The 22,420-nt window shown below is 37.9% G+C and overlaps 1 protein-coding gene across 1 annotated transcript in view; it reads left to right on the top strand.

Annotated features, from left to right (window-relative positions):
- Positions 1-22,420, top strand: part of LOC128644920 (cholesterol 24-hydroxylase) — a 175,232-nt gene that overhangs the window by 139,158 nt on the left and 13,654 nt on the right. Inside the window, exons 8-10 of the mRNA XM_053697576.1 lie at positions 7,276-7,432; positions 9,031-9,093; positions 18,935-19,007. Of these exons, the coding sequence (XP_053553551.1) occupies positions 7,276-7,432; positions 9,031-9,093; positions 18,935-19,007 (293 nt within the window). The remainder of the gene's footprint in view (positions 1-7,275; positions 7,433-9,030; positions 9,094-18,934; positions 19,008-22,420) is intronic.

The raw sequence follows: 22,420 nt of genomic DNA, 5'->3' as shown, positions 1-22,420 counted from the left end.
TGTTATATAATTCTGGACAAAGTGCAGAATTATATAACATTAGCTTAGCGGCAACATTATAATTCCAAAGCTTTCTGAGATTTTTTATTCCAAAATTGAGTTTACCTGAACTCCGCTCCAGGTTCTACTGAGCGGGTCTTTTTTTTTTTTTAAAAGCGCTTCACGGGCGCTCTGTCTAGTCACATCGTATGCGATTCTGCCCATAAACTGAATGTAGCTCGCTCCCGCTACCAGATCAGAGCGGCAGTAAGCTACATTCAATTCAATGGCAGTGTCATACCAATCCTTTAAAAAGTCTGTTGTAAGCCACTTATAACAAATCTTTAACATGTATTTGTGCATGAAAAACATTCCCCTATACTTAGCATGGGGACAATTCAACAGTGGTTTTCAATCCATCCAAAAACTTTTCCAGTAGCATTTTGCAGGATCTTTGTACTTTTCAGATTCTACAGCTATTTTGAGCTCTCCACATATTTTCTCCACATATTTCTAAATGCAAGCATTTTCTAGTTTAATATGTTTAATTTAATAAATCTAATTTAAAAAAGAAATGTAAAAAATCTATATTTATATCAAATCATACTAACTATGAAACTTGTACTCAAATTAAATGAGAATATTAACTTATGATTGCAATTAAGTCTTTGTTTAAAAAAAAATTAATTTTAAAATTGCTCATTATATATAATAATTAATTGCACACATATAGTGAAATGAAATGGCTGATTAAGTAAAAACATTAAATTCCCTGTCTGCCATGTTTTACGTTTGACTTTGTTGAACATCACTTGTGTCTTGGATGGTCTGTGAAGCACCTGTACTGTTGGTTTTCGGAAAACAAACCAAAAACCATTTGAGCTGCCCAGGGCCAGACTGGGAAATCAGACCGCCCCCCCCAGCCCCCCCCCCCCCTCCCTCCAGCTCAGCCTCGACCCCCTCCGGCCCAATCTCCCCGCAATGTTAGGACACCCACACCCTCATGCAGTAGCAGTGCACTTTATTCTCAAAGCCCTCAGACAATGTTATGGTGTTACCTGTTGCACACACTGAGCAGCTCCCACTCCTCCCAGCACATAAAAAACACACACACACATCTCTCATCACCTCATGTAGTGGCTATCCTCTCCGTTTTGAAAGCCCAACCTCTGCTGCAATATTCAGTGCTATGTTGGCAGAGGAGTTATTCTCCCAATAGAGCCTTATAGTGATAGCTGCAGTGCAGACTGACACTGACAGTCTGTGTTACTTTGAATAACTTCTCTGCCGAACATAGCTAGCCCTGGACATTGCAGGAGAGTTAGGCTTTCAAAACGGAGAGGAAAGCCAGAGCAAAGCATAGTCATACCTGTAAACGTCGCATCAGATGTTGTGGCAGGTCATTCCTTCTCTCAGCAGCTCTTGTCCTCCTCAGCCGCTTGTTTAACTCGCTGCTACACACTTCCTACCTGCAAGCTCGGCATGTAGATGCGTAATGAGATGCGGTCAGTGAGGATGGGAGTCACACTGTGTAATGATGCCTGAACGCCTGCCTTGCTTAATGGAGCAGAGCGGCCGCATCTGCAGCATTGCTGCAGCTCTGCTCCTTCACCAGCTGCTGAGTGCTGTGCACAGTGCTCTCTTTGTGCAGCTGCCGTCCCACCGGGATTTTTCCCAGTATCCCGGTGGCCCAATCCGGCCCTGGAGCTGCCATACAATGAATTTTAAAAGATTGGAATGTCAGACCTCTCAGGTTCTAACGTCTGAATGCTGTCCCTTCCTTAACTTCCCCAATCAGGCAAATGTTCTGGTTTACAGGACTGCCCTGATCAGGTCCAAAACACAACTACTTCTCCCAACCCACCACGACTTGCCAGATCTGTCCATTGCATGACCATAGCCCCTTCCCTCATGTTGTGGCTCCACTAATAAAAGACCAGTGAGTCTGAAAGTCTCCAGTAAATGGGAAGCATAGAATGGTGGTCACTACTGTAAAATACTGTTTTTTTTCCCTTATTGTCTTCTTTCTTCATTGATGTCTGCAGGGCCGTCTTTAATATTGACTGGACCCTGGGCAAACATTTTCTTGCGCCTCCCCCCCATGCAATTTCGCTCTCCACCCCAACAAACAATGAAATCACTGATAACAGGTATTATTATTACCCAACTTAATGGTACTCATTTTACCAACCTCAGAAGGATGAAAGGCTGAGTGGACCTTGCCAGGATTGAACCGGCAACACTTGGGTTGCCACAGATCTCTATAACAGTGCATTAGCACAATGAGTTATCTGTCCAGCTTTTGATCAATTTTAAAATAATATGAAATAAATTGCATGTTGTGAAACTGGACCTAAGCAGTACTATTAAGTCAATAATTATATAATTTCCTCCACTGTGGATTGATTTAATATATTTACTTACTAATTAATTAATTAAATGTTTTTTTAATTTATTTATATATTATACAGTATACATCGCATAGTAAAAATCAGTGGCAGACCTAATGTCTACAGGGCCCCGGTGCAAGAATTTTTTTTGGGCCCCCCTAAAAGCATCTCACCAGTTTTGGGATATTCATCTACATATTTATTGTTTATACAGCCACTGTACAGCAAAATTACCACTTTTCATGAATACCAAGGGAATGCCTAACATAACAAACTCCCCTACACATACAGTACTTTACAGCATACATAATAATATAACCACACTTGGCATAACAAACAGCACACATTAAATAAATGACAAATAAATGGAATCTCACAGAATTAATTTAGATGGGGTGTTTTTTTATTTCCAATGAAAGTGGAAAAGGCTCTAGTAATCTGTACTGGGGCCAATATTAAAAATACAAAGTATTTGTGTATTGTGCAGTATACTGAGGTGTGTCTGACCTGTAAGGGGGAATCCTGACATTTGGGGAGAACACGATCAGCTATGGATCATCTAATCAATCAAGCTGATGCTTTTGAATGTGATTCTAGTGTGAGGTTAGCTGGACTGGTTAAAGAGATTTAGGGCAGCCAACAGGAGCAAAGCAAGGTAAAGACTGAGGAGAAAGCATGGAGGTGCAGACAAATATAAGTTTACTGACTGGAACAGCAGAACTTCTATGGGAAGCTGTAAAATCTGAGACAGAGAAAAAAATCTATTAAAAAATCAACCTTACCTTAATGTGTGAAGTATCAGCATGACACTATGCATCAGCCACAGCAGCACATGTCACTTCTCTGCTAGGTACAAGTTCCCTCTCATCGTGCACTAGATGATGATGCAGGGGGGAGGAGCCTGTGTGCACTCACTTATTCTTCCCACTGACACCTTTCTACAAAGCACTGTTCCCCTAACAAAAATAAAAAAAATCCTAAATCCAACCCCCAAATAGGTACTCACCGTTCCTGAAGTCCGGGAGAGAAGGTCTTCTTCCAGGCGGTGAAGTCTTCTTGAAGGCGGCAATATCTTCTTCCAATGCAGCAACCTCTTTGATCTTCATCCAGGACCAAGCATAATCAGTCAATAGGATTTCAGTAGCTCAAATCCTATTGGCTGATTTTAATTTTTTCAGCCAATAGGAATACAAGGTATATTTAAACGGGTACCTTGCATTCCATCTTCAGTGTGTGGCGACGATCGTATGAAGGGGATCTCCATGCTCGATGGCTCTGCGGTCACCAGTCTTCTGTTCACCGGTCACCTCCGCGCCGGCTTGGTCCGGGATGAAGATAGAAGAGGCAGCTGCGCTGGAAGAAGATATCGCCGCCTCCAAGAAGACTTCACCGCCTGGAAGAGGACCTTTTCCGCCGGACTTCAGGAACGGTGAGTACCTATTTGGGGATTAGACTTAGGATTTTTTTTATTTTTGTTAGGGGAACAGTTAGGCGGATTAGACTTTTTTTAATTCTTTTTATTGAAGAGACACAGGTACAAGGCAATACTTTTAAACGCATACAAAGTAAAGACACAGATAAAAAATTACAATCATAGTTCCAAATTAGGTGTTACCTTTTAAACATTAAGATAATAACATACGGTTGATAGAGTTGATTCAGTGGTGTACAAGATTCTAGTACACGCCATTAACACCAAAAAAGTTTGTACATTGAGAGGTACATAAAGTCTATTCAATTGTCATTACGTGCTGCATCCATGTCTCTAAATTTTATAATATTAACAAAACTAAACCAAACAAAAACCAAACACATTAACCTAAAAAACAAACAAACTCAACTAGAGTCTTGGGGGGGGGAGAATTTTAGGAATAGTATAGAAATCTTGTGTGTATACATTTACTCCAGGATGTGACGTGAAGAGCTTGTTTCCTTTATATAAATAGTATTTATATAAATAGTATGAGAGACTAAGAGGAGGGTTGTAAGCCCTCCAAAGTAGAAAGAACATTGAAGGAACTGTTAGACCTTTAGATTGTACAGTAAATAAATGTTGAAGAAATGAGACAGGAAATAAGACAGTACTATATCTGTCCCACCCCCAGAAACTGGTAGTATACGAGAATGCTGAAATTAGGACAGTAGTGGATGCACTTGTAAGTTTTATCAACAAGGTCAACAAGATTACCACAAGTTAAATGGACCAGTAATCATACGAGGCAAATCATGGCAATCTGTGGTTGTAGGTGATTAAGAGCGAAGGATGATGGCGGGGCACAGTATACTGTAACTATTCTGCAAGGTTGCTAAGGTCATATAGGATTGAGAGCTGTCAAGTACAGACTGTGATGTAGGACATGTAGCCAGATCCATGGGAGTGAGACTATATTGGGGTTACCTATAAATGTGCAGTATGAAGTAGACTTTTCCTGTATATGTGTATCATGTAGAACTGAAGGGGGCAGTTACACGTATCAAATAATAGAGAATAACATTAAATGAACTGAGAAGCCATAGACTGTACATTAGGAAAATGTTAAGGAAATAAAATGGAAAATAACAGCGATATCAAAAAGATTACCATGGTTGAAGTGAACCAGTAATGATATCCAGGGGAGGGAGAGAGGCAGTCTGTGGCAGGAAGTGGTTTAAAGGAAACAACAAGTGGCAAAGCTTTCCTATTCACAAACATGGTTGTAGGCGGATATAAGCAGAATTACACTATATTTGAGTTGTTTGCTTTGCAACATAAACAGTTTTTCACAAACACAAAGGTTTAGCTCAGTCAAAACAATAAACTGGCATTGTGCGATTAGCAAGCTTATGCAGTTGATTAAACAGTGAGCCTACCATGATGTAATTGATATGAGTGCTCATGAAGAGTGATATCTGATGCCGTTATTGACTTGATAATGAATGTGTATGTTATGTGAGGGCCCAATTGACTTGGAGTTAAATAATCCATATGAGTTAGCGGTGGAATGGGCACCTGCAAAAACCCACTCGTCACCAACGGCTATCTGAAAGAGTATATTAAAAAATTACATACAGATATTGAATATGTCTCTTGTTCACAAGAAATACTGAGAGATCGGCTGATTCTACCTGTGATAAATATAGTGTTGCGGATAAGGGTGATTGTAAATCTCCCACTACTTTACACATGTCACCCCTTAGGTAATGAACAATAAAAACAGTAAAACAACTAAAACCAAATATATGTGCAACATACATACCCACACACAGCCCAGTCAGATTTAAAACAGGTTAGAGCATCAGGTTTACATATATGATGAACTTAAACAAATGCATGCGAATATTCAAAGATGCTGGGTATTTTACAGAGGTACATAACTTATATGGGGAGCTCATACAGTTGTTTTGATACTCAGTCAGCTGGTACATTGGGCTGTAAACAATATACAGATTATTCGACCCCAGCACGGAATAGAGCATGGCATCTATGCTTTAGAATGCGGCTTTTTGGCGGGGGGAAGAGGAGCTGCCACGTAGCGGGAACTATATGTATCAATGCTCCTAAAGGGCAACTGCTCCATCTCAAGTCCAACTTCAGGGCTTGCCGAAAGGAGGTGTCCTGCAGTAAATGAAATGTAGCTGCGGCTTGTCCATTCCGCTGTGCAGCATGGATCCCAATGTCGCCATCTGCTCCCCTTGTGTGTAACTCAGCTTGAGTGACAGTAATCTCGGTGATTGCAACGTTGTTCTGCTCCCCATGACCAAGACATTGTTCGGCCCTGCCGACTGGGCTCAATGACAAGCGGACGGCATGAGAGCAGTCCTGGGAATGATTCGGGACACCGGTTATAGAGCCGTTGGCATTCAGTGGAAATATGGGCGCTAAGAATCCTGAGATCTGGTGTTTTTCTGTAGGAATAAAATTTGGGCAAACCAGTGTCTGAGAAACGGACATGTTGTTTGTTACCCTTGGTTCTAGCATAACCAGGTACTTCCTCTGGAGTAGAAGGTTAGGGGTGTGTGGTTCCTGCACCCGTGTTATAGTGCCTGTTTCCAAGGTGTCTGCTTCCCGATCAGCAATTCAGATCTGCCGCAGTTCAATTGGACAAACAGGAGTTGTTGCTTTAATGTGTTCAGGTGCACAAATCTCTCTCATTTCACAGAGAAGTTCCCCCATAGATGTCGTTAGGGAGTCCAATAGTGGTGCAAAGACGTCAATTAGGGCTTCAGTATCGTGCGCCATCTTGTTAAGCGGAGTGGGCATGTCTGCAAGCTTAAAGGTGAAATTTAACTTTTTAGTGCCTTCTCGGAGGCCAGGAGTTGTGATGCCCTGATCCTGTACTTTTCCGGAGCACACTGATTGCAAAGGGAGGTATGGATGGCTGTAGATTCTGCCACTCTGCATTCATAAGCAAGTTTCAATCATGGAGCATTGTGAAGCCGTGGCCATCTTGGTGAGCCGCCTACCGGAAGTCTCAGGTTGATTAGACTTTTACAGGCAATTTAGATTTTTTTTTAAATTTTCTTAGGCGCCGGCAGTTTCGAAACTGCCGTAAGTCGCTGGTGACTCCAGAAATGTGTATTTCTGGACATCGCTAGTATATCCAACTTACGGCATATTATGAACTGCCGATGGGGTTTGTTGGATTTCCCAATGTGCGAGGTGAATTTACGGGCAACGCGGATTTCAGCAGTTGCGCTGAAGCCTGTGCCATATATGTAATCTCGCCCCAAGTCTTCTGTTTTTTTCTGTCAAAAAATAAATTCTAGTTTAATATGATATTCATATGTTATATTCTTAATTAAAAATTAATATTAGGTCAAATACTAGATATTAGCCCATGATGGGTTATTTCTAAAGCAGGAAGACTTGACTTTGTTTAGCGCTCTAATGCATAGGATGAAACTTTGTATTGTTTTAATTTTTCAGTACTTACCTAAGAACTGGGCATTTGTGCAAGAGGTGCAAAACAGTGCGGAGCTGCTGCGCAAAACTGGCAGGGAATGTATCAGACAACGCAAGCAAGCAATGCTCAACGGAGAGGAGATCCCCAAGGATATCCTAACTAAGATCCTGGAGAGTGCTGGTAGGTATTAGACTTGTACTCAGATTAGGACAAATTGAGAAAAAAATCACTCATTTTGTTGTATTCCTACCATTTATTTAAGAAACATGCAACAAATGCACTGAAAACAAAGAATTTAGTGTTTTTGTTCTTACGGTTACAACTTTTACTCTAAAGGCAGCAAATTTACAGTTTTACACTATTAAAAAGCAATTCACCAATAATTTTGTCAGTTGATTGATTCCTATGTCTGCCAATAAGTATGTGAGCTTCATTTCTGTTCTTTAAATCTTATCCCCATATTTTTTGTAAAGCTGCTGGCTTGTAGTAGTTGCACTGGATACTACTTTGACTTTGTTTATGATGCTGTCTAGATGCTTCTCTACTGCCCTGACAATGTTCCTAAAAAAATAAAATAAGAGGATATCAAATTCTGTTAATTAATATTGTTGCAATTGAAGCAAATTTAATTTGCAGTAGCAATAACTAGCCACTTGTAATGGCTGGTTATTTATTGCGCCCACAAACGGGCAAATTTGGCTGTTTGCGGGCGCACACATAAATTAGCATTCCACTTGTAATCTAGCCCTAAGAGGGAAGCTCATGAAAATAATCCTGGTGGTTATGAATATTGCTTTATGTCATATTAAGAAATCATGGTATCCTATCACTGTGCCTTTGTATGTGAGATTATATATAAAGGGGCATTGTACTCAAATTGTCTGCTACTCATATTGAAACAGCAAAGTTATGTTGAAAATATGTTTTAACCTTTTAATCTATAGAATAAATCTGATATAGCAGTATCAGTTGTGGACCTTCACTAATTAGCTTAAGTGCAGGAAGTAACCATTAGATAACGAACATTAGTAGGAAATGCTAACCAACCAATAATTAATAGTATAAAGTACAAATCCATCAATGAGCATTGTAAGAAACTATGCAACCAATACTGCTGCATTTTTTTTATTTTAAACAGCTTTTATTTTACTTTTTTTTCAGGCCAAAAATCTAATAAGCTGCTTTTTCATTAAAATAGATTTTTGTATTGAGTATAATGCCCCTTTAATACTGCATCATTCCTAGGAATAGGAATTATAATAAAATCAGCCTAGCACCTACTGATAAAGATGGGCAGAAGGTGAAAGCCAGGAGTGTTATGTAATGGCCCTATAATATGGAAAATGCTTCAAATTTAGACTATTCAATAAAGATTCAGCAATGTCAGCTGATTCCTTCCTTTGTCAGCCAATTAGTATGTAAGCTTCACTTTTGTTCTTGCCTGATTCTGACCCTATTAAAAAAAATATTTAAAAAATAATCTTTTTTTTTATGCTTCAGGCATGTAGCAGTAGCACTAGATACTACTTTAACTTTATCTAAGTTTAAGCCACTGTCAGGCTACTCCTCTGTTGTCCTTAAGATTTTCCTAATATGAAAAAGTGAATGGTTGAATATATAATGATTTTTTGTGATGAACGTTTTGTCTTAAACAAATTGTTTAGTTAATGCACATCTCATATATATATATCAGTAGCATTTGCTTATTTTTAAATACACCTACTTTTGCATGATTGGAACATCAGTGTTGAAGCATGAATATTTTTTTGTTTATTTAGAACAAGAAAATGGTTTGGATGACGAGATCATGTTGGATAACTTTATAACCTTTTTCATAGCCGGTAAGTAGGTATAGCCATCTATTTGTCATTCTGTTTGGATCCACAGCTTGAGGGTCATTTGTAATTAAATTGCTGTCCGTCACATATTTTTTTCCCTAATAGTTTTATATATAACTAGGCAATAAAACAGTAAATGTTTAAAAAGTACAAGAAAAAAAATAAAGCAAGCTATCCAAAATAAAAAATTTAAACCTAAACTAATACCTGTGTAAAAATAAAAAATCCCCCCCAATAAAAACACCCCCTAATCTAATACTAAACTACCAATAGCCCTTAAAAGGGCCTTTTGTAGGGCATTGCCCTAAGTTAAACTGCTTTTGTACCTCTAAAAAACACTAAGTCACCAATAACAGTAAAACACCCCCACCACCAAACCCCCCAAAATAAAAATAAAAACTAACACTAAAAAAACTAAACTACCCATTGCCCCTAAAGGGGCATTTGTATGGGCAGTGCCCTTAAAAGGGCATTCAGCTCTTTTACTGCCCTTAAAAGGGCAATCAGCTCTTTTTCAAGCCCCAAAAAAACCCTAATCTAAAAGAAAAACCACCCCAAAAATGAAAAAAAAGCCTAAACCTAAGCCCCAAATCGGTACTCACTGTTCCTGAAGTATGGTGGAGAAGGTCTTTTTTCAGACGGATCCATCATCTTTTATCTTCATCTGGAGTGAAGGCAGCGCGGAGCGGAGGTCCAGAGCTGTGTTCCCGATGCCTGGATCCTCAGCGGCGATCCTCTATTCAAATGCCCCTTTAGGGGCAATGAGTAGTTTATTTTATTTTTAGTGTTAGGTTTTTTATTTTGGGTGGTTAGGTGGGTGGGGGTTACTGTTGGGGGGACTTAGTATTTTTTAGAGGTAAAAGAGCTCTTTAAGTTAGGACAATGCCCTACAAAAGGCCCTTTTAAGGGCTATTGGTAATTTAAATTAGGGTGTGTTTCTATTTTGGGGGGGGCTTTTTTATTTTCATAGGAATTAGGTATAATTTTTTTTATTTTTGATAATTTTGTTTATTTTTTTCTGTAATGTTAGACTTTTTTATTTTTTGGAATTTAATGTTAATTTTTTTTTATTTTAATTGTAATTTAGTAGTAATTGGGGTTAATTTAGGGGGTGTTAGGTTAGGGGGATTAGTAATTAAATTAGTTATTTTCATTTCGGGGGTTTTGGAGGTATAGGGGTTAATATATTAGGGGTTTTGCGATGTGGGGGTTGGGCGGTTTATGGGTTAATTAGGGTTATTGCAATGTGGGGATTTGGCGGTTTATTGGTTAATAGGTTAATTAGGGTTATTGGAGTGTGGGGGCTTGGCGGATTTGGGGTTAATAGGTTAATTAGGATAATTGCGATGTGGGGGGTTGGTAGTTTAAGAGTTAATAGGTTAAATAGGTTTTTTGCGATGTGGGGGTTTTGTTTAGGGGTTAATAGGTTAATTAGGTTTATTGTGATGTGGGTGGTTGGCGGTTAAGGGCTTAATATTTGAATTATGTTATTTGCGGATTAGGGATTAATTACTTTATTTGTGATGTGGGGGTTAACGGTTTAGGTGTTCGTTAATACTTTGTGTGAGAGGTTAGTTTTTTTTGTTATACTTTGTGCGGGCGGTTACGTGTTATTTTTTTTTTTTCTTTTGGCTGCCTCGCGCAGCCAACATTCCTTTGAGAATGCGTGCACAACTGCCGATGGCGATGGACGCGTTACAAACGTGATTATAGTATAGATTATTTATATGAAGGACTTGAATAACTTTTATAGTATTGCTATTTTTATTATACTGATTACTAGCAAATCCTAAAAGAAATTAAATCCAGTTAGTAGAACTAATGGCCTTCTTGAGATTTTAAGGGTTGTATTTACATTGGGATTCCTAGGCACATAGCTTTGATATTTTAAGGGACATTTTAGCCATAAATTAAACGCAAGTCAGTGCATTTCAGTATTGACTAGAAGCTCTTTTGCAAAATGAAAAAAACTGTCCTAACCCCCCCCCCCCCAAGACCCTAACACTAAACCCCAAAGTTTGTACTCACCAACTTGAATCCAGCTGCTTAGGGGGACAGTTGCAGGTCCAAGACGTCTGTCCTCTGGGACTGTCCTCTTCTTTTCTTCCATCCGATCCTTCATGCTCTTCCATCTGATGCTTCTTCACTCTGTCACTGCAGCACACTAAAGCTTGAAAGCAAGGTTCCCCCTTATTTAGGGGTTCCCTTGCATTTCTATTGGCTGATTTTCCAATCAAAATTTAAATTAGACAATAGAATGAAAGCTTTTTCTATTGGCTGATTTGAATTTTGATTGAAAAAGTACTCCTGACACATGTATGTTCAAACATAGGGCTCATTTCCATTGAGTCATTAAAAATGGAACTGTAAGCTACAGAAGTCGCCGACAGCTAAAAGTAATTTACAGCTCCGTTTTAGTACCAGGTTTCTATTTAAATATTTTGCACAGTGCATGCATGCATGCGTGCCTTTACAAGTGTGTTGCTATGGCAACCTGACCTTACTCAATAAAAGGAACATTTAACGCCTGTGCTGCTTACCTATGATCACATCTAGAGAGAAAGACACATGAGTTATATAGGTCACAAAACAGATAAATTGAATTTATGAAAAAAAAATAGTTTGCTTTTATTACATTTTTAAATTTATTTTTATATATATATATATATATATATATATATGTGTGTGTGTGTGTAATAGCTAGTGCTGCCCTAGGACTAGTTGGAACAAGTGTAAAATGCAATTGCGCTCTTGTGTTCATGTTACCTATCAACTTGTAATATGAGCGCTAGTTAACTCAGCCGTTGTGTTTGGTGCAACTTTTTTTAACTCCTTATCCTTTACGTGAGGTCTTCTGTCATGCTAACTCGATGAGCATAAAATGCAATTGCGCATACATGTACTTTCAACTTGTAATATTAGCATTAGTTAATGTGGGCACGATATTTCAACCATGGTCATGGTTCATTATCAGTATAGTAGACGTGTGTTTACTGGGCTATTGCTTTCAATAATTTTTATTAGTGTAAAAGTGCTAATTAATTTTTAACTTTAATTGGTCTAGAAGGAAGTATTTGTTTCTATTTAGTGCATTACTTCCTAAAGTCATCTAATATGGCGGTGGGTACATTTCTGTGCGTTTTGACTATGCACAAAACCAATGTTACATAAAAAAACTTTTGGGGTAAAGAGTAAAAGTGGCATCTGGGCTTTACCAAGTCAAATAAGAGAAAAATGGCACAAAAAATGTGTTGTTAACTATCAAGAAGTTTGAATTTGATCAGAAACACAGGACTGGCATATGTTAAGTATAGGGTCAAATCATTTATTTGTATAGCGCCACCAAATTCTGTAGCACTGGGTACAAAAATAAGAGTAAAATAACAGACTAAACAAAACAAATTAGTACACCAGGAGGGGATCCTCACCTGAAGAACTTGTAATCTACAGGTTGAGAGCACAGAGAAATATTAAGAAAGAAAGAGATGCACTTAAAGGGACAGTCAAGTCCAAAAAAACTTTCATGATTTAAATAGGGCATGTCATTTTAAACAACTTTCCAATTTACTTTTATTACCAATTTTGCTTTGTTCTCTTGGTATTCGTAGTTGAAAGTTAAACCTAGGAGGTTCATATGCAAATTTCTTAGACCTTGAAGACTGCCTCTAATCTGAATGCATTTTGACCACTAGAGGGCATTAGTTCATGTGTTTCATATAGATAACATTGAGCTCATGCACGTGAAGTAACCTAGGAGTGAGCACTGATTGGCTAAAATGCAAGTCTGTCAAAAGAACTGAAATAAGGGATCAGTCAGCAGATGCTTAGATACAAGGTAATTACAGAGGTAAAACGTGTATTATTATAACTGTGTTGGTTATGCCAAACTGGGGAATGGGTAATAAAGGGATTATCTTTCTTTTTAAACAACAAAAATTCTGGTGTTGACTGTCCCTTTAATAATACACAAAATATATTTTTTTAATTTGGACAATGTACCATAAAATAGCATAATTTATGTAAGAACTTACCTGATAAATTCATTTCTTTCATATTGGCAAGAGTCCATGAGCTAGTGATGTATGGGATATACAGTCCTACCAGGAGGGGCAAAGTTTCCCAAACCTCAAAATGCCTATAAATACACCCCTCACCACACCCACAATTCAGTTTAACGAATAGCCAAGTAGTGGGGTGATTAAGAAAGGAGTAAAAAGCATCAACAAAGGAATTTGGAAATAATTGTGCTTTATACAAAAAAAGCATAACCACCAAAAAAAGGGTGGGCCTCATGGACTCTTGCCAATATGAAAGAAATTAATTTATCAGGTAAGTTCTTACATAAATTATGTTTTCTTTCATGTAATTGGCAAGAGTCCATGAGCTAGTGACGTATGGGATAGCAATACCGAAGATGTGGAACTCCACGCAAGAGTCACTAGAGAGGGAGGGATAAAAAAATAAAAACAGCCATTTCCGCTGAAAAAAATTAATCCACAACCCAAATCATAAGTTTAGTCTCATAATTGAAAAGAAAAAAATTAAATTAGAAGCAGAAGAATCAAACTGAAACAGCTGCCTGAAGAACTTTTCTACCAAAAACTGCTTCCGAAGAAGCAAATACATCAAAATGGTAGAATTTAGTAAAAGTATACAAAGAATACCAGGTTGCTGCTTTGCAAATCTGATCAACTGAACTTCATTCTTAAAAGCCCAAGAAGTGGAAACTGATCTAGTAGAATGAGCTGTAATTCGTAGTTTTACCCAACTCCAAATAAGCTTGATGAATCAAAAGCTTTAACCATGATGACAAAGAAATGGCAGAAGCCTTCTGACCTTTCCTGGAACCAGAAAAGATAACAAATAGACTAGAAGTCTTCCTGAAATCTTTAGTAGCTTCAACATAATATTTCAGAGCTCTCACCACATCCAAAGAATGTAAAGATCTCTCCAAAGAATTCTTAGGATTAGGACACAAAGAAGGGACAACATTTTTTTTATTAATGTTGTTAGAATTCACAACCTTAGGTAAGAATTTAAATGAAGTCCGCAAAACTGCCTTATCCTGGTGAAAAATTAGAAAAGGAGATTCACAAGAGAGAGCAGATAATTCAGAAACTCTGCTAGCAGAAGAAATGGCCAAAAGGAACAACACTTTCCAAGAAAGTAGTTTAATGTCCAAAGAATGCATAGGCTCAAATGGAGGAGCCTGTAAAGCCTTCAAAACCAACTTAAGACTGCAAGAAGGAGAGATTGATTTAATGACAGGCTTGATACGAACCAAAGCCTGTACAAAACAGTGAATATCAGGAAGTGTAGCAATTTTTCTGTGGAATAAAACAGAAAGAGCAGAGATTTGTACTTTCAAGGAACTTGCAGACAAACCTTTATCCAAACCATCCTGAAGAAACTGTAACATTCTAGTAATTCTAAGAGAATGCCAAGAAAATTTATGAGAAGAACACCATGAAATGTAAGTCTTCCAAACTTGATAATAAATCTTTCTAGCAACAGATTTACGAGCCTGTAACATAGTATTAATCACTGAGTCAGAGAAACCTCTATGACTAAGTACTAAGCGTTCAATTTCCATACCTTCAAATTTAATGATTTGAGATCCTGATGGAAAAAGGGGCCTTGAGATAGAAGGTCTGGCCTAAAGGGAAGTGACCAAGGTTGGCAACTGAACATCCGAACAAGATCCGCATACCAAAACCTGTGAGGCCATGCTGGAGCCACCAGCAGCACAAACGATTGCTCCATGATGATTTTTGAGATCACTCTTGGAAGAAGAACTAGAGGCGAAAAAATATAAGCAGGTTGATAACACCAAGGAAGTGTCAATGCATCCACTGCTTCCGCCTGAGGATCCCTGGACCTGGACAGATACCTGGGAAGTTTCTTGTTTAGATGAGATGCCATCAGATCTATTTCTGGAAGCCCACACATCTGAACAATTTGAGAAAACACATCTGGGTGGAGAGACCATTCTCCAGGATGTAAAGTCTGACGACTGAGATAATCCGCTTCCCAATTGTCTACACCTGGGATATGAACCGCAGAAATTAGACAAGAGCTGGGTTCTGCCCAAACAAGTATCTGGGATATTTCTTTCATAGCTTGAAGACTGAGTCCCACCCTGATGATTGACATATGCCACAGTTGTGACATTGTCTGCTTGAAAACAAATGAACGGTTCTCTCTTCAACAGAGGCCAAAACTGAAGAGCCCAGAGAATCGCACGGAGTTCCAAAATATTGATTGGTAATCTCGCCTCTTGAGATTTCCAAACTCCTTGTGCTGTCAGAGATCCCCAAACAGCTCCCCAACCTGATAGACTCGCATCTGTTGTGATCACAGTCCAGGTTGGACGAACGAAAAAGGCCCCTAGAATTATACGATGGTGATCTAACCACCAAGTCAGAGAAAGTCGAACATTGGGATTTAAGAATATCACTTGTGATATCCTTGTATAATCCCTGCACCATTGGTTCAGTATACAAAGCTGGAGAGGTCTCATATGAAAACGAGCAAAGGGGATCGCGTCCGATGCTGCAGTCATAAGACCTAAAACTTCCATGCACATAGCTACTGAAGGGAATGACTGAGACTGAAAGTTCCGACAGGCTGCAACCAATTTTAAACGTCTCTTGTCTGTTAGAGACAAAGTCATGGACATTGAATCTATCTGGAAACCTAAAAAGATTACCCTTGTCACGAGTCAAAGAACTTTTTGGTAAATTGATCCTCCAACCATATCTTTGAAGAAACAACACTAGTTGATTCATGTGAGATTCTGCAGAACGTAAAGACTGAGCAAGTACCAAGGTATCGTCCAAATAAGGACACACCGCAATACCCCGCTCTCTGATTACAGAGAGTAGGGCACCGAGAACCTTTGAAAAGATTCTTGGAGCTGTCGCTAGGCCAAAAGGAAGAGCAACAAATTGGTAATGCTTGTCTAGAAAAGAGAATCTCAGGAACTGATAGTGATCTGGATGAATCGGAATATGAAGATATGCATCCTGTAAGTTTATTGTGGACATATAATGCCCTTGCTGAACAAAAGGCAGAATAGTCCTTATAATCACCATTTTGAAAGTTGGTACTCTTACATATCGATTCAAAATCTTTAGATCCGGAACTTGTCTGAATGAATTTTCTTTCTTTGGGACAATAAATAGATTTGAATAAAACCCCAGACCCTGTTCCTGAAACGGAATTGGCATGATTACCCCGATAACTCCAGGTCTGAAACACAAAGGTCTGAAACTGAAAGCCTGAGCCTTTCCTGGGTTCTCTGGAATGCGTGTGAGAAAAAATCTTCTCACAGGCGGTCTTACTCTGAAACCTATTCTGTACCCCTGAGAGACAATACTCTGAATCCAATTATTTTGGACTGAATTGATCCAAACATCTGGAATGAGGGCCGCTCCCTCATGCGAACTTGGGGACTGACTTTGATCTTTTAAATGGCTTGGATTTATTCCAATTTGAGGAAGGCTTCCAATTGGAAACAGATTCCTTTGGGGAAGGATTAGATTTCTGTTCCTTATTATGTCGAAAGGGACGAAAATGGTTAGAAGCTTTAGATTTACCCTTAGGTTTTTTATCCTGAGGCAAACAGACTCCCTTCCTCCCAGTGACAGTTGAAATTATTGAATCCAACTGAGAACCAAATAATTTATTACCTTGGAAAGAAAGAGATAGCAATCTGGACTTAGAAGTCATATCAGCATTCCAAGATTTAAGCCATAAAGCTCTTCTAGCTAAAATAGCTAAAGACATATCTCTAACATCAATTTTGATGATATCAAAAATGGCATCACAAATGAAATTATTAGCATGTTGAATTAATTTAACAATGCTAGACAAATCAAGATCCGATACTTGTTGCGCTAAAGTTTCCAAACAAAAAGTTGAAGCAGCTGCAACATCAGCCAAAGAAATTGCAGGCCTAAGAAGGTGACCTGAATATAAATAAACCTTCCTTAGATAAGATTCAATTTTCCTATCTAAAGGATCTTTAAAAGAAGTACTATCTTCCGTAGGAATAGTAGTACGTTTAGCAAGAGATGAGTAGAGATAGCCCCATCAACTTTGGGGATCTTTTCCCAAAACTCCAATCTAACAGTTGGCAAAGGATACAATTTTTTAAACTTTGAAGAAGGAATAAAAGAAGTACCATGCCTATTCCATTCCTTAGAAATCATATCTGAAATAGCATCAGGAACTGGAAAAACCTCTGGAATAACCACAGGAGGTTTATAAACAGAATTTAAACGTTTACTAGTTTTAATATCAAGAGGACTAGTTTCCTCCATATCTAATGTAATCAACACTTCTTTTAATAAAGAACAAATATACTCCATTTTAAATAAATAAGAGGATTTGTCAGTGTCAATATCTGAGGCAAGATCTTCTGAATCAGATAGATCCTCATCAGAGAAAGATAAATCAGTATGTTGCCGGTCATTTGAAATTTCATCAACTCTATGAGAAGTTTTAAAAGACCTTTTACGTTTATTAGAAGGCGGAATGGCAGACAACACCTTCTGAATAGAATCAGAAATAAATTCTTTTAAATTTACAGGTATATCTTGTGCATTAGATGTTGAGGGAACAGCAACAGGTAATGAACTACTATTGATGGAAACATTTTCTGCATGTAAAAGTTTATCACGACAACTATTACAAACCACAGCTGGAGGTATAATCTCCACAAGTTTACAACAAATGCACTTAGCTTTGGTAGATCCGTTATCATGCAGCAGGGATCCAGCAGTAGATTCTGAGACAGGATCAGATTGAGACATCTTGCAAATGTAAGAGAAAAAAACAACATATAAAGCAAAATTATCAATTTCCTTATATGGCAGTTTCAGGAATGGGGAATAAATGCAAACAGCATAGCCCTCTGACATAGAAAAAGGCCAGGGGCAAAAGGAATGGGGTTTTAAATAATTAAAATATTTGGCGCCAAGTATGACGCACAACAAACATAAAAATATTTTTTGGCGCCAAAAACGTCCGGAAACGAAACACTCGCGTCATAGATGACGCAACCTTGTGAAAGACTCGGCGTCAACTAAGACGCCGGAAACGGCGAATTTGCGGCAATGAACATAACTTCGCGCCAAAAAATGACGCAATAAATTTTGGCATTTTACACCCTCGCGAGCCTAATTCTGCCCGCAAATTTAAAAGACAATCAATTTGAAAAAGAGACTATACCCCAGGTAAGAAATAATTTTTCATAAAAAAGCATTTCCCAGATATGAAACTGACAGTCTGCAAAAAAGGAAATATACTGAAAACCTGAATCATGGCAAATATAAGTACAATACATATATTTAGAACTTTATATAAATACATAAAGTGCCAAACCATAGCTGAGAGTGTCTTAAGTAATGAAAACATACTTACCAAAAAACACCCATCCACATATAGCAGATAGCCAAAACAGTACTGAAACGGTTATCAGTATAGGTAATGGAATATGAGAGTATATCGTCGATCTGAAAAGGGAGGTAGTAGATGAATCTCTACGACCGATAACAGAGAACCTATGAAATAGATCCCCGTGAGGAAAACCATTGCATTTAATAGGTGATACTCCCTTCACATCCCTCTGACATTTTTGAGGTTTGGGAACTTTGCCCCTCCTGGTAGGATTGTATATCCCATACGTCACTAGCTCATGGACTCTTGCCAATTACATTAAAGAAAAATAAATTTTTACTTCCAAGTTCATCAAATGGTTTTAAATCCACATATTTCCAACATTTTCTTTAATAATTTACATAAGGTCAGTTGGATAAGCTCCTCTATCTGTATTTTATAGGGCAAGAAACAACCTCCAACCAGTTGTCGTTCACTGTTATGGAACTGACCAGACAGCCAGAAATAACACAAAGGTTTGTGCCGTCTTCTAAGATTATTCAGATACTCCTGTTTTCTTTAAAGCTAAATTAATCTTCCCTAAATTTTGCCTTTACCCCATCATGAAGCGTAAACGGTTCACTTTTCTTTGTGTAATTAATATTAAATATAATGTGAAGCTAAATGGTTCAATTAAAGGAACATTAAAGGATTATTGAAGGGTTTAATTCTTTGGAGCATGTCATTTTTGCACTACTCACTGTGGAAAGGGGTTAAATACATACAGGTAGATCACGAGTTTTGCGTTCGTGTTTTAAGTAGGGATGGGCAAATGTTTTGCAACATTCGAAAAACGGCATGAATTTTAACACATTCGTTCATTCGAATCGAATTTCGAATGTTTACATAACATTCTAACGTTTGATTTTCGAATGTTCGGTTTCGAATTTTACTATTACATTCGAAAATATTATTTTCGAAAAATTCGAATTTAGATTGTAATAGTATTTCTAATGCTTTTTCTTTAAATGTAATATTCGAATTATGCAATACGTGTATTCGAATTCGAAAAATTCGAATTTAGATTGTAATAGTATTTCTAATGCTTTTTCTTTAAATGTAATATTTGAATTATGCAATATTCTAATTCGAAAAATTCGAATTTATATTCGAATTTGAAAAATTCGAATTTATATGTTTGTAATAGTATTTCTAATGCTTTCTTTAAATGTAATATTCGAATTATGCAATATTCTATATGGAAACATTCGAAATGATATATTTGTATCTATTATGTATCAATTTACTAGATTCCCGCCCTACCACATGAACTATTGAACTTCTGAATAGTATTTGTTAAATAGAATGTTAAATTCGAAATTTTTGAATGTGGACATTCGATATAATTATAAACATTCAAATTCGAAAGTGACATTCGAAAACTGTAAATAACATTCGATTTTCGAATTTTTAAGAATATTCTTTCTTATCGACATTCGGATTTACACATTCGCCCATCCCTAGTTTTAACGCTGAAAAAAATGGCCATTTCAGTGTTAAAACAGCAAGGCAGCCATTACAAGTCTTGTCGGTATAGCTGTACCACAAGCCTTTTAGCCTGTAACGCAACGTCAGTCCCGCACTCAAAAAAATGACGTTTTTTCATGGGATTCCCATAGCGCTGGTAATACGAGTTATGCGGTGAGGCTAAAAAACGTTTAACACCCTATACCGATAAGATCCGTACCGCCATTTGAGAGCAATTGTTATGAGATTTATGCAACAAAACTGTTACATAAAACTCATAACTAAAGTGTTACAAAGTACACTTAACACCCATAAACTACCTATTAACCCCTAAACCGTGTCCCTCCCGCATCGAAAATACTATATTAAAGTTATTAACCCCTGATCTGCCGCTCCCGACATCGCTGCCACTAATAAAATGTATTAAACCCAATTCCGCCACTCCCCGACATCGCCGCCACTATACTAAAGTTATTAATCCCTATTACCCCGCACCCTAACATCGCCCACACTATAATAAATCTATTAACCCCTATTCCGCCGCTCCCCGACATCGCCTCCACTAAGTAAAGTTATTAACCCCTAAACCTCTGGCCTCCCACATCACTACCACTAAATAAACCTATTAACCCCTAAACCGCCAGACCCCCACATCGCAACAACATAAATTAAACTATATTAACCCCTAAACCTAACCGTAACCCTAAACCTAACACCCCCTAACTTTAACATAATTAAAATAGAGCTAAATTAAACTTATAATTATTAACTAAATAATTCATATTTAAAACTAAATACATACTTACCTATGAAATAAAACCTAAGCTAGCTACAATATAACTAATAGTTATACTGTACCTAGCTTAGGTTTTATTTTTATTTCACAGGTAAGTTTTGTATTTATTTTAACTATGTAGACTAGTTAGTAAATACTTATTAATTATTTATTTTAACTATTTAACTACCTAGTTAAAAACAGAATTTATGCTTACCTGATAAATTTCTTTCTCTTGTGATGTATCGAGTCCACGGATTCATCCATACTTGTGGGATATTCTCTTTCCCTACAGGAAGTGGCAAAGAGAGCACCCACAGCAGAGCTGTCTATATAGCTAAACTATAGGGTGCAGTGGTTACTGAAGTTTTTTAATTAAAAATATACTACCTGTCTTAGACAGACAGGGCGGGCCGTGGACTCTATACATCACAAGAGAAAGAAATTTATCAGGTAAGCATAAATTCTGTTTTCTCTTGTAAGATGTATCGAGTCCACGGATTCATCCATACTTTTGGGATACCAATACCAAAGCTTTAGGAGACGGATGAAGGGAGGGACAAGACAGGTACCCTAAATGGAAGGCACCACTGCTTGTAAAACCTTTCTCCCAAAAATAGCCTCCGAAGAAGCAAAAGTATCGAATTTGTAAAATTTGGAAAAAGTATGAAGCGAAGACCAAGTCGCTGCCTTACAAATCTGTTCAACAGAAGCCTCATTATTAAAAGCCCATGTGGAAGCCACTGCTCTAGTAGAATGAGCAGTAATTCTTTCAGGAGGCTGCTGGCCAGCAGTCTCATTAGCCAAACGGATGATGCTTTTCAGCCAAAAGGAAAGAGAGGTAGCCGTAGCCTTTTCACTTCTCCGTTTACCAGAATAAACAACAAACAATGAAGATGTTTGACGGAAATCTTTAGTTGCTTGTAAGTAGAACTTTAAAGCACGAACCACATCAAGATTGTGCTACAGACGTTCCTTCTTTGATGAAGGATTAGGACACAGAGAAGGAACAACAATCTCCTGATTGATATTCCTATTAGAAACAACCTTAGGAAGAAACCCAGGTTTGGTACGCAAAACCACCTTATCTGCATGGAAAACAAGGTAAGGTGAGTCACACTGTAAAGCAGATAACTCAGAAACTCTTCGAGCCGAAGAGATAGCTACTAAAAACAAAACTTTCCAAGATAGAAGCTTAATATCTATGGAATTCATAGGTTCAAACGGAACCCCTTGAAGAACATTAAGAACCAAGTTTAGACTCCATGGTGGAGCAACAGGTTTAAATACAGGCTTGATCCTGACCAAGGCCTGACTAAACGCTTGAACGTCTGGGACATCTGCCAGACGTTTGTGTAAAAGAATAGACAAAGCAGATATTTGTCCTTTTAATGAACTAGCTGATAATCCCTTCTCCAATCCTTCTTGGAGAAAGGACAAAATTCTAGGAATCCTAATCTTACTCCATGAGTAACCCTTGGATTCACACCAACAAAGATATCTGTGCCAAATCTTATGATAGATTTTCCTGGTGACAGGCTTTCTAGCCTGAATCAGGGTATCAATGACCGACTCAGAGAAACCACGCTTTGATAGAATCAGGCGTTCAATCTCCAAGCAGTCAGACGCAGAGAAATTAGATTTGGA

Source organism: Bombina bombina, chromosome 1 (assembly GCF_027579735.1).
Source record: "Bombina bombina isolate aBomBom1 chromosome 1, aBomBom1.pri, whole genome shotgun sequence".
NCBI lineage: Eukaryota > Metazoa > Chordata > Amphibia > Anura > Bombinatoridae > Bombina > Bombina bombina.
The sequence above is the reverse complement of the archived record's forward strand: the minus strand, read 5'-3'. Positions and strand labels throughout refer to the sequence as shown.